Raw genomic sequence first — 14,762 nt, 5'->3', positions numbered from 1 at the left:
TTCGGGGATGTTAAGTAGCTCATGCTGTCTGTCTGTGAGCTAACATTAGCTCAAGCAGCGTAACTTACCAGGAGTTTATCTTCATTACTGTCACAAGGCTTGGGCAACTGTCCGGCCCAAATATCATGATATACTATATTTTCTCAGGAGGCTGAATTTTTAATGATATAATTATATATTATTACATTTTATAATGTATGGTAATAAGTGACGCTGCCACTAAATAGCAGTTCAAAGTTTTATTTATCTCATGCACAGTAAGCCAAGCAGTAAAGTCAGGGTCAGACTCATTAGCAGGGCAAAAAAAAAAATCGATATTATGGAAACATTGCATATGGTGGGAAATAATAATAATAATCTAAATTATTGAATATTGGCTCATAACTAACTTTAACTGGACAACTTTGTATGTGTTATGGAATAAATATTGTGCCAAACCAAGAAGAGAAAATGGCTAAAAAAGAAGGTAAATATGCCAAGAAGATGTTTTCTCTCTCACTGTCAGTGTTGCTTTTCCTGATTTTTTTATTTTTATTTTTATTTTTTATGTAGAGCCAGTTTCTGTCCACCACCACAAACACTTGGGGTTCATTTCCCAGTGTGGTACTTCCAGCTTTGTACAGCATTCAGACGGCCCTGGCATAAAAATGTTTAAAAAAACAAAAAGTCAGTCCCATGAGAACTTTTTATGCAGCACAGTTCAGTATCATCTGGGAAGGCATGGTTCTACTTTCTGTTGCTGGACTGGGGAGTTTCTACTTGTTCTTTTATAGAGAGCCAAGCGGACTGATACTGATTTGTTTCAAGCTAAATGAAAATAATGATTATTGTGTTGGCATTCAGCAGCTACAGCACTCCTGTATTTAACACGCTTAACAATGGAGCTGATGTTGACTCAGAGGAACTGCAGTATTTATTAGTAACTTTTATGACAGCCTGTTGTTTCTCTGAGTAGGTCTGAAGCTGTTTGCAGCATTGCTAAAAGTTAATATGGCTCATGTTTAATTGGCATATGTCACACTGCACCCCACAACAGATGCCATGGCCTGGCAGGGCCGGTTATCCAGGCCTGAACTGCCTCAGTGTTGGTCCACACACTCTTAATGACAGGCTTTTTCAATCAGCATATTTAACACATCAATAACCAGCTATGTTTTTTTTCCTTTTTGGCCCCACAGAAAGAAAGTCTCTGAAGGCAATGAAGTCGTTAAATCAAACCCTTCAAAGCGACACCGGGATCGGCTGAACGGGGAGCTGGACCGCCTGACGGACCTCCTGCCCTTTTCCGAGGATGTCCGCTCTCGTCTGGACAAGCTGTCAGTCCTTCGCCTCAGTGTGGGATACCTGAGGGTCAAGAGCTACTTCAAAGGTGAGGAATATGTCTTACCTAAGATTTTCTAAAATGTCAAACACTGTCCGTGCAAATGAAACAGGACATGGACCTGGGGAATCAAATCCTAATAAGCCGTTCTGCAGCTCTGACACTCGACATTGCACTATATGAACCTGACACCGCGGTCTAGATTGACATACGGTAACTGCTGCTTCAGAATAATTGCATGTTATTGAAATTCCTAGGAAACATTTTGTTCCATTGGCACCAAATTTCATTTTAAGGCTTGCACATTGTTGCAAAGTCTTCACAGACAATGGAGTCATAACCTGCAAAAACAAGGTTTGAGACAGTTACTAGAGTCATACCACCACTTAACACTGCTGGAGCTGAAAGTGAATTTAGAGCAACACATGCAAATAAACTGGCAGTACCTTTGACAGCTGAGGCAGGAATGAGAAGCATGCAGGAATCTGGTTTTAGGAAACAACACATCCTCAGTGCTCGCAACCTTACTCCACCCTCTCACCGAGCAGCACCTACAATAGTCACAAAACATATATATATATATACGTATATGTGTGTGTGTGTGTGTAATGAAATGTTTTTTTTAAGATCCAAGTCTTTACTTTAAGTTAATTAGACTTGCAGGCACCCTGGTTTGTCTTTGGAAATCTGATGAGTCATGTGCGTGAGTCCATTATATGTGTGAGTCACGCACATAACATCTCCACCACCTGCAAATGATAGTTTTCTTTTGAGTGAAACAGACTAGCTGAGGTGTTGGCAGACGAGCTGCTGAGTAAGTTGCTTTAGTGCCTCTTGGCGTCACTGACGCTAAAATTTATGTGTCTGGTCTCTGTTGCTTTTTGGTACATTGTCGCTGCATTGTTCAACCTTTGTGGTGCTTATACAAATCCATGTGACTCTCACATCGATTAGTGACTATCTTACTAACCAGCAGAATATAAATGAAGTTGCTTGCTTTGACGAGTTATAATTTGTATGGGCTTTGGTTTACTACTATGCTAGCAAGGATTTTTTATATTTTTTAATCAAAGAATTTTTCCCCCAAGAAATATAGTGAAGTAAAGCATTCCAACACCATGAAATCATCAGGATTAGACATCTTAGTATTGATTTTCCATTACGATATATTTGTCTAAGAGGGTGCTACTACACTATGGCAGTTATCCTTCTCTAATGTATTCAGTGCCACCTAATAAGCACAATAACATGTATTGTTATTACAACGGCAGTTTTTACATAACTAGCTGTGTTAACCCAGTGAAATTATGAATGCAGTGAAAGGAAAACATAAATCAATAAATCAGTTTATGGCTGCAGACTGATTCTCTCACTTGCCAACTTGCTTTCAGTGTGAATGGATGTGTTACGTGCAGTCAGAGGAGTTGTGACATTCCAGCGCTGCTTGTTCTCACACCCTTTTTTTTTTTTGTTGCTCTGCAGACAAGATAGGCCGAAGTGCTGGAGTTGCGCCATCGTGTAATCATTTCAGATAGTCCTTTCCATAAACTTTGCACACCTGTGTTTACAACGTGACATTTTTAACTTGTGATAAACTTTCCCCTCGGCTTCGATTACCTGTTTTAAATGGGTTTGCATTGGTTCATAACAGGCAGCTAATGGATTCCAGGGAGCATAAGTCAAATGTTTTGATTTCTACAGTTTGATTCATAGACAACATGTGTTTTATCAAGAGAGGACAAGTTTGTCAGTTTATGCAACTCTAGTCTTTTGAAAGCTACATTACAGGTATGTGATATGTCATAAATTAAAATAAATTGCTTTAAATCATAAAAAGTAGTTATCCATGCACGGCAGGTTCTGCCTGGTTTGCCTCTACTGTATAAATAGATAGACAGCACATGTGAAATATCAGTGGAGACATGTCAAACACCTGGGGCCAGATGTACAAATGATACATACACGCTAAAACTATGCACATGCCATTTCTCACATTTGAACCTGTACTGTAAAAAGAGCTATGCTGCAGCTCATGCAAACAGACGGACAACCTATGCAAAGAGGGTGAGGTGAGATTGCATTCCTAATCTCGTGCATGTATAATTTGTTTGTGCAAATTTCCTGGCTTCATGCATACACAGTTTTAGTGTTTAAACTACATACTGCAAAAAGAAGTTCAGCAGAGGAGAAAGCGGTCATCCTTTTCAGACATACAAACAACAGGATCTGAGATTACATGAAATTTGTGTCCCTCACCAATCACATGATACCGCCATCTTCATTTACAGTAACTCCCTTTCTTTTCCCTCTGTCCCAACTTTGACCCACAGCACTCCAGTCAAAGGTCTAGCAAAGAACATCCCTGCACCAAAGTCCCGTTGCCAAAATAAACATCCACAGAAAAGTGAAATGAAACTACTTTTCTCTGCAACACTGAGTCAACTGCCCCTGTTTCTAAAGTCAGGCAGCCCACCCGAAATAATTTTGTTGTTCTTTACATAGAAAACCTGAAATTCTTGTTGAATGTTAGCACTGATTCAAAAGTCTGCTGCGATAATGGTGGATTCATGTGCAGTTGTTTTGGAAAAAATGACATCCCTAATCAGTTTTGCTTGTGAATGCAGTGCCGGTTTCCAGCTAACTGAGTCTTGTGTCAGATTTTGGAGTTTTGACCACAAATAAACATTAAAGCTGTGGGGAACGCTAACAACTGCAGTGGCATTTGCTCTTTGTAGAGCATTGATCTCATTTGGAAAGTTCTCTGGAAATACACTGAAATCTGGATTTTTTTTTAAGTTTAGTCATTCTCTTTAGACAGTCACGGACAATTTCAGGGTCTGTAATTTTTATTTTTCTTCTTTTTAGATGTTTAAGATCCTTTTAATAATATTTATGTTTCAGTGCTTGGGAGCAGAGTACATTAGTTATTGGCTGAAGACGCCCCATCCACTTCAAGATATTCATTGGTTTCCAAGAGAAAGACAAAGCACGCAATCAGTAGCTGTTAGCAGGCTGTTAGCTGGAAGAACAGGAAGTTGTGGTCAAGAGACCATTCAACAATATGAAAACAATGGACGAGATAAATTTGATGCATGTCTCCAACAGAATATCTTTGGTTTTGCTTCCTACAACCATTTGCATCACCATGTTAAAACTGATAATCAGAGCTTCACAGAGCCTCTAATGACACTAACACGTCGGCACATTGTGCTTACTGCAATTAGCAGCACACTCACATTAACATATCAAGAATATGGGCTGCACCTTGCATTGCTTACCCACTGCCTTTACACACGAGGTGAGACTATCATGGTTTCTGTGGCTTATGAGTTTGTCAAGGCTCAGAGTAACACGGTGATGTGGGTCACATCTGGGTCAACACTCTTCTTCTTGTCCCTCCCCCTGAACTGAGACAAAAATGGGTCAGACACTGTCTGGCACTGTCTGCGGTGACCAGGGTTCCTCGTTAGGGGATGGAAAATTAATTAAGTGATGATAATAATGTTTAAAAGTCATTTTAAACCTCGACTCTTTGAAGAAAGAAAGAAAGAAATAAGAAAGAAAGAATGAAAGAGAACAGGAGAGAAAAAAGGGAAAGATTGCACGTGTGGATGAACAAGAGAAAGGAAACGTAACCGGTAATTATGTAATGTAATTGTGCATAATTCTGTGGTTGAGCAGTAAATTGTAGCTAACGCTGCAGACTGGAGTCTCTGCTAACAGTAGTGATCAGAGATTAACCAGCGATAGTCGTCCCACAAGAATAGCTCCAACGCAGGTTAAATGCCTGTCCCCTGTATGAAAGTGCATTAGGGTGTGGATTAAAGCAGAAAGTCCACAAATGCTTTTACGGGCAGCAAACACAGCCTGTCACCCTCAACCTGTCGGCACTGGCACTGAGTGTTTATAAAAGCCCTGCTGAACAGGATCTGGTCTGTACTCGTGACTTGGCTGTTTGGGAGCCAAAATAAATGTGTTGTTCGTTATTAGGCGGGATATAGGATTGCACGATCGCGTATCTCAGGGTTTTGTTGTGCCTAATTTCAGTCACCTTTAGTAAGTCAAGATACTCTCTCTTTATTCCAACCAAGGCGTTGAATTCGCAGACACTGGATCAGAGTTCCTTCAAATTACACATTAATCCATATGACCTTTATGAGATAATAAAGTCACAGGAGCAGTGTTTACTGTAGAGCTCCTGTGGTTCACAGAGTACAAGTCCGACAAAGTTACTGACCATGCTTCAAACACAAAGGTCATTAGTCATGTGTCCATAAGCTTATGACTAACTGAAGATCCTCATTTTATGTTTCATAAGTACATCTTTGTTTTTCAGCACTTGAGTCGTCCATGTATCGGTGGAGAATGATTAAAGGAGCTATTTCTAAGTTTTGCTATTGCTACATAGCTAACACTAGCATGAACAGCTGTTTACTTACCAGTTTAGAAGAAGTGTTGTGAGTTCAGCATCAAACTTCATTTCCAAGAGCTGTCTTCAGAGGTGGAAAGCAACACCAATGTTAACTCTTGTTTCTAGCACGTTTTCTTCTACTGAAGTTAGCACACTAACCAGCTAGCCATTTCCGATAGCAACTCACTGCAGCCTCCAATCTGCCCTGAAGATGTGGCGCTGCTCATAGGATGTATTACAACCTCTTCTTCTGATGTGTTTAAAGACATCTATACACTGGAGAGCAATAGCTTAAAGTTGCAAACACAGAACTGCATTTCAACAGCTGTGCAGTATTAATAAGCTCTTAAGTTCCACTCTGTATGAAACTCTGTGGAGTTAAATCATTTAAACTCAGCCCTGATTTTAATTATATCAAGTTGGATAAGATGAAACATTTTGGATTCCCAAAACACAGAGACTTTGCTGTCTATCTAAACGAGATCACCAAGGTTGACTCTCGGGGGTTATCCCAGTCAAAACATAAGCCTGGGATGGGTGTTCAAGTGGGGACGTGCCTAGGATTTAAGATAAAGATCTCATAAACCGTTAGGTAAAAGAAAAGGCTTTAGAGAAAAGAATAAACATAAGCAGTGTTGGGGGGGGGGGGGGGGGGGGTGCAAGAGAGATTTACAGACCTGATAGCGAAACAAGCTATTCACGGTGGCCTTGAAAAAATGGCAGATCTCGCTGGGGTCAGCTGGGTTGTTCGCCTCATAGCGTGACTTTATGAGGCATCGCAGGATATTTTGAAAGGCTTGTGGATCACTGCTGCTGACATATTTGTGTGACGCTGTTAGAAATTTGAGAAAAATGTGGACTGGCTTTCCAAGCTCATTGAAAACATCCAGGGCCTGTTAGCAATCACAGTTGATGTGGTAACACCATATTATGTGCTGTAATTCAATATAATTTGGTATTTGAGTGTCTGAACCGTGTACACACAAACCCATGTACATGACACAAGTGTAACAGGAGAATAAAGAGGTAAGAAAAACATTTTAGGATCAGTGCAGGGAAGCCCAGTTTTGTTTATTATTGAATCCTGGTGGGTTCATTATTAGGATTTTTTTTTTTTTTTTTTAATTTGTACATACCCTTAAAACCTCAGTATAATTCACCTGTCAAGTCAGTGTCATACTATGTGAGAGAAGGACATCTTACTGTGGTGACAGCAGCTGCCTGTTGGCTCTTGATTCACGACTCGCCTTTCAGTATATCGTGAGAATGCGAGCAACCGCTGGGAGACAGATTTAATCATGTTTTCATTTTTTTTTTTCCAATTTCCATTCTCTGGAAGGTTTGTTCTTAGTTTCTCCAGCTTTAAACCACAGCACTACATCTCCCTTCATACCCAAACCCCTTTTTTTTTTTTTCCTTTCTTCTTCTTCTTCTTCTTCTTCTTCTTGTTCCCCCGTTGGCCAGAGCCGAGCTCGCCCACCAAGGCTTTCTGTGACATTTAGAGTCTTCCAAAAAATGCTGTTGTTTGTTTATGAGCCGAACCAAAATCAGCTGTCGTCCCACTCAGAGTTTGGTTGTGGGGATCAGAAACACAGAAGATGTATTATTACATTTATTTAAGGATGATGGTTCAAATCTGTCAGAGTTTGGAAGGAATTTGAAAATATAAACTGTGATTGTTATTCAGGACAGTAAACTGGCTGTGTTGATTATAATTTGCATATATTTCCAGACTTTAAGCATTTATAATCGTTTCCATCTACCAGCAGCTACAACATCCAAGCACACGCTATCTGATTTGCCGGGGCTAAAGTTAGACAAACGTGTAGGAGGTGAAGTCGGTATTTCTGGTTCAGACTGTCGCCTTCGGAGAACTTTGACTTACCGCCTGGAGACTGATAAGAATCACGTCTTCAGCGACGTGATACGTGAGGCACGCCTAAAACATCAACCTGAATTTTGCCTTATTTTTTTGCCCTTGTTGTTGTTGTTGTTTTTTCCCCCCTGTGTGTGTGTGTGTGTGTGCCCAGTCCAAAATTGATGGCATTACTTTTCAAGCAGATAAAAAGGAGCCCGGACTGCCAAAAATAGCTCAGAGTGCTGATAAAACAGATGCCCCCAGACTCCACCACCACCACAAAAACAGACGACGTGTCTTGAATAGCGTATTATCTGTTTATTTTGATTTGCCATCATCAAGGTCTTTTTTTTTTTTTTTTTTGCTACAATACACAAACCTTTTCAAACCTGCAGGTTCAAGTGTTTTTGGGGCCCTAAACTACAGTGAACCTGAGAGCTCAATGCACTGCAACTTAAGAAAACACAATGCAAATTCAGAGAACGTTGAGCTCTCAGGGCCACCGTACTAAACACCAAACCCTCCGTCTGCTCATCAAAACGTGTGGAAACGAAAAGAAAAGTCAGTCAAAGAAGAAAATACCAATGAAACTATATGTGTTGTGATTATAAAAAGAATCTGTACGAAAACATGTAATTTTAAATTGTACTTCCTAACTCCCTTTGAAATCCCACAATTAGCTCCATCATTCTTATTAGCAGATTAGCAGTACCCCCGTATCCATAACAAGCCTCGGGCTGCTTCTGCAAACCTGTTTTCCCTCCAAAGCTGCTCTTTTCTTTCTTTTCCTTGAAATGCTTTCATGACACTCTTGTCTGATAACCACAAAAAAAAAAAAAAAAAAATTTAAGCTCGTTTCCTTACCCTAAAGTCATGGAAAGTAAACGGGGACATTAATCAAAAGACTGATGGGAGGATGAACCTATGCACCGAGTGACCCAGCTCATTGGCTGCTGCTTGCTGCGAGCGCTGCCCTTTCCTGCACATCTGCGTGAGAACAGAGATCTCTGTACAGGATCTACTGGAACTAAATGTTTTCAAATCAAGATAATATTCCCCTATGCATTGCTGGCATGCTTTATACTCTCTCTCTGAATGTGGCAGGCATCCAACCCGTGACAGCATTTCCTTTTACTCTCCTTAGTTTCAGTGTGTATGCTGATACTTTAAAGTAGATACTGTTTACAGAGGTTATTTTAATTCAACATACAGGTTTTCAAGGTTTTTTTATTTTTTTTAGTTCAGTTCCAGTTTTTATATATTTTTTGGTTCTAATACCATCCAACATGTTAAATGCTGCCCAGAATATATGACTTTAACCAGCTATGTCTGTGCTTTTTTTCCTCAATATTCAGTGCTTCAAACTTTATTTTACTCTGACTTGTTTACCTGAAAACTCAGGTTAGATTACAGGTAGAAAAACTCCAGCCCATCATAGTTTTTATCGTTTTTCTTGGATTTCTCTTAATTACCCCCATGATGAAAAGACGTCAAATCCTTTAAAGGCTGCCTCATCCCCTGAGTGACGGGGATGTTTGCCTGAAGTGAATCTTGCATCAAAAGCACTCTCTGTGTTTCACCAATCCTATAATGGCCTGTTGTCTGAAACAGGAAGCCATAGTTTGATGCTGAAACGGAGCCTCTCTTGGTGTCAGATTACACCGTGACTTGAAAAACAATTTGAAAGTTTTGGAAGAAGCTGTTGGCTGTAAAATGTTTTGCATAAGCATGTATAATGCTAAATATGGTATGATGACTGTTCAAACCAACAGTGCGACATACTCTCGTTTGTCAAAGGCAAGTCATACTTCTATCTAGGGGTGCATAGATTGTATTGCAAATACCACCATCTTGGATTTTGACAAGCATTGTTGGATAGTTTGGGAACATCGCAGCAAAAGTTAGCTGTCACCACACAGTGAGACTAACAAGGTATAAGTAAATGAAGAAGAAAACTGTATCTGTTAGACAGTGATATCCCGTCACAGACTGATAGAAAGGTATTTCCATATCACATCAGATGACTCATGTAAAACTTAACCTGAGGGCAGCTCCACCATAGAGCAGCCTCCTATATGCCAGAACTTCCCATCCCCCCATGTTGTTTTCTGTTTTCCAGAATAGATGAAATGTATTTTTTATCACTTTGTTGTTTATTTACAAGCAAGAATATAAAATAATTAATCGTACAGTAAATATATTGAGAGCTGGCAGGTGAACAAGAGCGGACTGATGCTTCTTTTCCAGGCTGATGGAGTCTCTGAGGTGTAACTCTGACCAGTTTCATACTTGTGAACAGCGTTTATGTCCACATTTAAGTTCTGTGCATGAAGAGGAAACTGACATTTTTCTGAAATCGTTAATAAACTATATGTAAAAATGTAACGTGTACAGCTATTTTTTTGCAATAATACAACCCTAAACCAATATAACATGACAACGGAATGAGTCTGCACCTGTGCAAACATGAAACTACAGAGTACATATGTGTGCTAGGTCGTGGCCACAGAAAGTGAGGTGTCAGCTTGGGTTTCTAGTAGTTCTACATATTTCCAGAGCAAGCAGCGTGTCAGTGTCGACCCTGATGAACAAAGACTAGTACCAGACAAATGTGCATTTTGTGATCCAGCAAATACATTACCACTGGAAACCTTCTCCCCTTGATGATCCCTCTCTATCAGGAGGTGAATGAAATAATGTAAACTATTTCAGGTATAGTGAATGCAATCATCCATCTAGTGTTAGATGGCGGTGCATCAATCAAACATAAACTCCCATATAAATCTGCCCCAACACCACCAGAACAGCTCAAAAGAAAACATCTGACTTCAGTGTCAATATAAGTGTTTCCTGGCCTGAGGAAACACAGAGGCCATTAAATCATGTCGGTACAGCAGTCTTGGTAAAATTATTTTTGCTACAATATTTTGATCACATATGAACAACACCCCCCTTCCTGCTCTGTGAAGGCAGCGTCTGTGTTTGATGTTAGTGGGAATCTGTGGTTTTCCTCCCTCGCTGCCTCCCACAAACTCACAGGAATGTCTCTCCAGCCTCTGGTCAAGCTCTGGACAAGTATCATTAAACATCCCTCTCCTGCAGCGGCGTGGAGAACCGTTAACTGCACACGAGGAGCTCCGCAAAGCACAGCGCAATAAACTGTTAATGCTGTTAGCGATGGAAAAAGACGGGGAGGAGGAGGAACGCGGCGCGAGGAGTTCTGGGGAAGTAAAGTAGAGTGAAAACAAGCAGACGGCCACAAAGAGGCCCACTTACTCACGCAAATGCTGAGTAGAGAAAAAGAAATACATGAGGGATGTGTTGGATTATCTGGATTTGGGTTTAGCAGCATGGTCTACAGTTGTTGGTATATTTGGCTGAATCAGGAAGAATCAACTATGTGTGTGCACGTCCATTTATATAATTAAATAAAATTTTTTACTTACTTTTATTGCACTTAATTCATAAGTTAGTACAACCAGGAAGGTTGGAAGGAACAAAAAGAGTAATTACATATTCAGCTAAACATATGCACATGGATGCACACAGATATTTGTAGGTAACCTATATACATAGATTCATACCTGCTCATGGATATAGTTACTCTCCCTTATAGATATAGATTATTATTATTATTCTATTATTTATTAAAGGTCCCGTATTTAACACTTTTCCTGTGTTTTATTTGAAGTGTTGATCCATAAGAAGGTTTTAAGAATCAGAAACCGTCTCAGTGTAGTTTTACATCTCCTCTCTCAGGCTTCTCTCTGGAGCTCTAGTAACAACAGGTCGGTGAGCCAATCAGTAGAGAGGAGGCTCTGACTCCCTCTTCTGATTGGCTGACTGTTTTCCAAGTGATCAACTAAAATTGTAGGAAATTTCAGGTAAACACTCAGAGAAACCAAATCCTGCAAAGTTTGGATGGTGGGTCCAGGTGGGCAGGGCTTGGTGACTGCTTTGTTGTGACATCACAAAGTTCCAGAAGTCCTGACGGCTGGTTTTAAGGCTCAGTTTCTGAATACAGGCTGTGTGCATTTCTCTGTGGACTGAAGCTTTGATACTTTCACAGTATTAATATAGAACCTAGACCTGATCTATAATCAAACTACACATGGACAGAGACCTTTAGACGATATGGGACCTTTTAAGATAACGTATTTTAACTGAAGATAACTGGAAATATGTGTGCACTGGTTTTCCCAAAATCCACCTCTTTTGTAAATTCTCTGAGTTTTTAAGTAATTTCCTAAGTTAATGAATGGCCTCTTATCTCATCCACTTAAACCAACAACTTTTATACTTTGTCTCTTCATTTTTAACTATAAGTTATTCTTTCCATTTCTTAGATTTACAGTTACCTTGCATCTTTGAACTGATGGACATGAGGGATTCAGCCAGTTCTTAGTGATCTGCTTCAGGGCTGCGATTCTGTTTTCTATATTAATACCGATCCGTCTCCTGCATTTCCTGTTTGTTGTTTTTTTACCTGCTATGACTCAAGACCAACATGAGTTTAAAAAATTTATTCATTTTTGTCTGATAGCTTCTGATGACAGTGTTGCCGGGCTGCTCATGTAACACACACTACATGCTGATAGAAGTCAAAGGCCTGCAGCTTTGTGTGTGGTGGATGTGTGATTGTGCAGGTCAGGGTGTTTATGTAAACGCTGTGTGAGTTCTAGCTGAGGGGTGGGGACGGCCTATGTATCCGTGTTAGAGGGGAGCGTTCAGGGGCCCCTTCCCTCCTTAAAGAAGTTGCGTGACAGGACTGGACTGACGGGGTGGGAGAGGCCATATCCTGGGATTTTCCTGTAGTGGCCGTCCAGATAAGGGAAGCACTCTTGTCGGCTATTGCTTACAAAAAACCCCCCAGGGACCGATGCAAGAGGACCGAGTGTGTTTGTGTGTGTTATTTCTGTGTATGTGTTATGTGTGTGCGGATATGCAGGCTGCCAGATCAGTTTTCCAGCAATGAGAAAACCTGCCTTCTGGCCAGGCACCAACAATTGAAGCTCGACCAAGCCAGAGAGCTGGCTTTGCTTATTCTGCTGCGCACTCATGATCTCACATCCAGATTATTTATAGATCCACAAATGGACACAGGGATGTGAGAATGCAGTCTGCATAGCAAAAGGTATCACACCTGAGCAAAGTCATTCAGTCATTCAGCTTATGAACGACCAAAAACAACACAAGTATAAATAAATAGGTAAATGTGCAGAAATAAATCATTTAATAGACAAATAAATGCAAAATAAATACATTTTGGTAACGAAAGATGCTACATTTATTTATTTATAAATGACCATATGTTAATTAGGTAGGCAGTGCCACCTCAGTCTAAAGCCTGATTGGTTATATTGGTGTGCTCGATCAGATGGATCTACTACTTCTGCCTTGACTTGACTGATACACAGGAGCTTTAGCTTGCTACTACATTAACAAAATATATTTATTCCGCATTTATTTATGTGTTTAATTTGTTTATTTCTGCATTCATTTATTTAGTTATGTATACTTCTGTTATTTTTTCCGTCCTTCACAGGATTTAACCGTCATACAAGCATGTATAAGAATTCAGGATAAATCTTGACTTGTTCATGATAACCAGTTTCACAATGGAACGAAGTGCATGAGCTGCTGCTGCAGGGTTATCTTAACCAACTTCTACTTTTATTTGCATATTTTTGCATCATATTCGGGATCGTGAATGGCAGCACAGACGTGTTCAACCATTTCAACCATAAATATGAAAAATGATTCTCATGTTTCACAATACAACTCTTCAGAATTTGAGAAGAAATCTAAACGTGACATGACACGGTGGGTGTGAGGTGATTACATATACAGAACTAGCAGGTGATGCAAATGTAGGAACAATAACCATTGTACTTGGTGCAGACTGTCTTTTGATTAGGTGGGGAAACATCTGCCCACACTGGAGCTTTGGTTATCTGTTTATCACACTCACACATCACCCTAATATAAAAAAAAAGAGAGACGTTGCCAGGTCCCTCTTAATCCCTTACCTGGAAATGGTTGTCTAATCCGTCTTTGTTCTCTGGCTGCCATGTGTCTGACACTCGGCAAATCACATGAATGCGAGTGGTATCCTTTTACATCAGGTTCTTTAAGTCACAGGAAAGGAGTATGTTATAGTGACGTATACAATTACATTTCCATTCAAACGTGACCCAATTGTTTAATTCATCAGAGGACTTAATAAAGGCTGAATGTAGTTCACTCTCAAAGTGTATGTTATTTGACATTTTGCCAGGTTAACTATATAAAGGACCCATTGTAGATTTCCCATTCAGAAAGTATTCAGACCTCATGCTAAAGTCATTTAAATTAATTTTTCCTTCATCCTCCATCAATCTACACTCAATACCTGAAAGATATTTCAGTTTTTCCTTTTCAGGGAATTTGCAAAATTTTGCTTTTCCATGATGGAGTGTTGAGTGTAAATTGATGAGCGAAACAATAGATTTAAACAACTTTATCATGAGGCTGCCTACAGGACAAAATGTGAAAGAAGTGATGGAGGTCTGAATACTTTCTGAATGCACTGTAACCAGTCACAGTTTAGAGATCAGGGTAGAGATCTTCCATAACTTTGCTGCAGTAGTTTATGACTTAAATAATGCAAATATATGTACTTCATTTCAGTGGAATAGCAACAATGACACGTCAGACATTATTTATATCTTAGTACTGCCTGCATGTGGTTATGGCTCTGAACTTCGTTAGCGTCAGTGATGATTGATAAGAGGCCGGCCTAAGAAAAGACGTTCAGATAATATTGAAATTCACAGGGAGTCACTTTTGGAACCGCGAGTTTTTAATAGAGTTGTTGAAATTAACTGTAGTGACCTGCTCATCCCCTGATTCAACATGAGTGGAATAATAAACATCCAACAATAGCATTTCAGATCATTTCATCAGGAGGAATTTATTATTATAATAAAGGCTGCTGGACTAAAGTGCGGGTTTGTGAACTGGCCTATTTGAACATTTCTGGAAAATAAAAATGACTTTGAAAAAGACAATTTAATGCCATCAGTGAAACAGCACAGGACTCACCAATGCCCAACAAAGGACATCACTCAGGGAAGAACTGTTATTGTTGAAGCTTTGACTATTATTCCACTTGGTTATTAAACATCCAACAG

General features: G+C 39.8%; 1 protein-coding gene across 3 annotated transcripts in view; it reads left to right on the top strand.

The window, feature by feature from the left end:
• Window positions 1-14,762, top strand: part of ahr2 (aryl hydrocarbon receptor 2) — a 31,841-nt gene that overhangs the window by 7,467 nt on the left and 9,612 nt on the right. For all 3 annotated transcript variants that reach the window (XM_056389020.1, XM_056389019.1, XM_056389018.1), the window contains exon 2: window positions 1,179-1,369. In XM_056389020.1, the coding sequence (XP_056244995.1) occupies window positions 1,179-1,369 (191 nt within the window). The remainder of the gene's footprint in view (window positions 1-1,178; window positions 1,370-14,762) is intronic.

This window comes from Seriola aureovittata, chromosome 11 (genome assembly GCF_021018895.1).
Source record: "Seriola aureovittata isolate HTS-2021-v1 ecotype China chromosome 11, ASM2101889v1, whole genome shotgun sequence".
Lineage (NCBI taxonomy): Eukaryota > Metazoa > Chordata > Actinopteri > Carangiformes > Carangidae > Seriola > Seriola aureovittata.
This window is presented reverse-complemented; position numbering and strand designations above follow the sequence as displayed.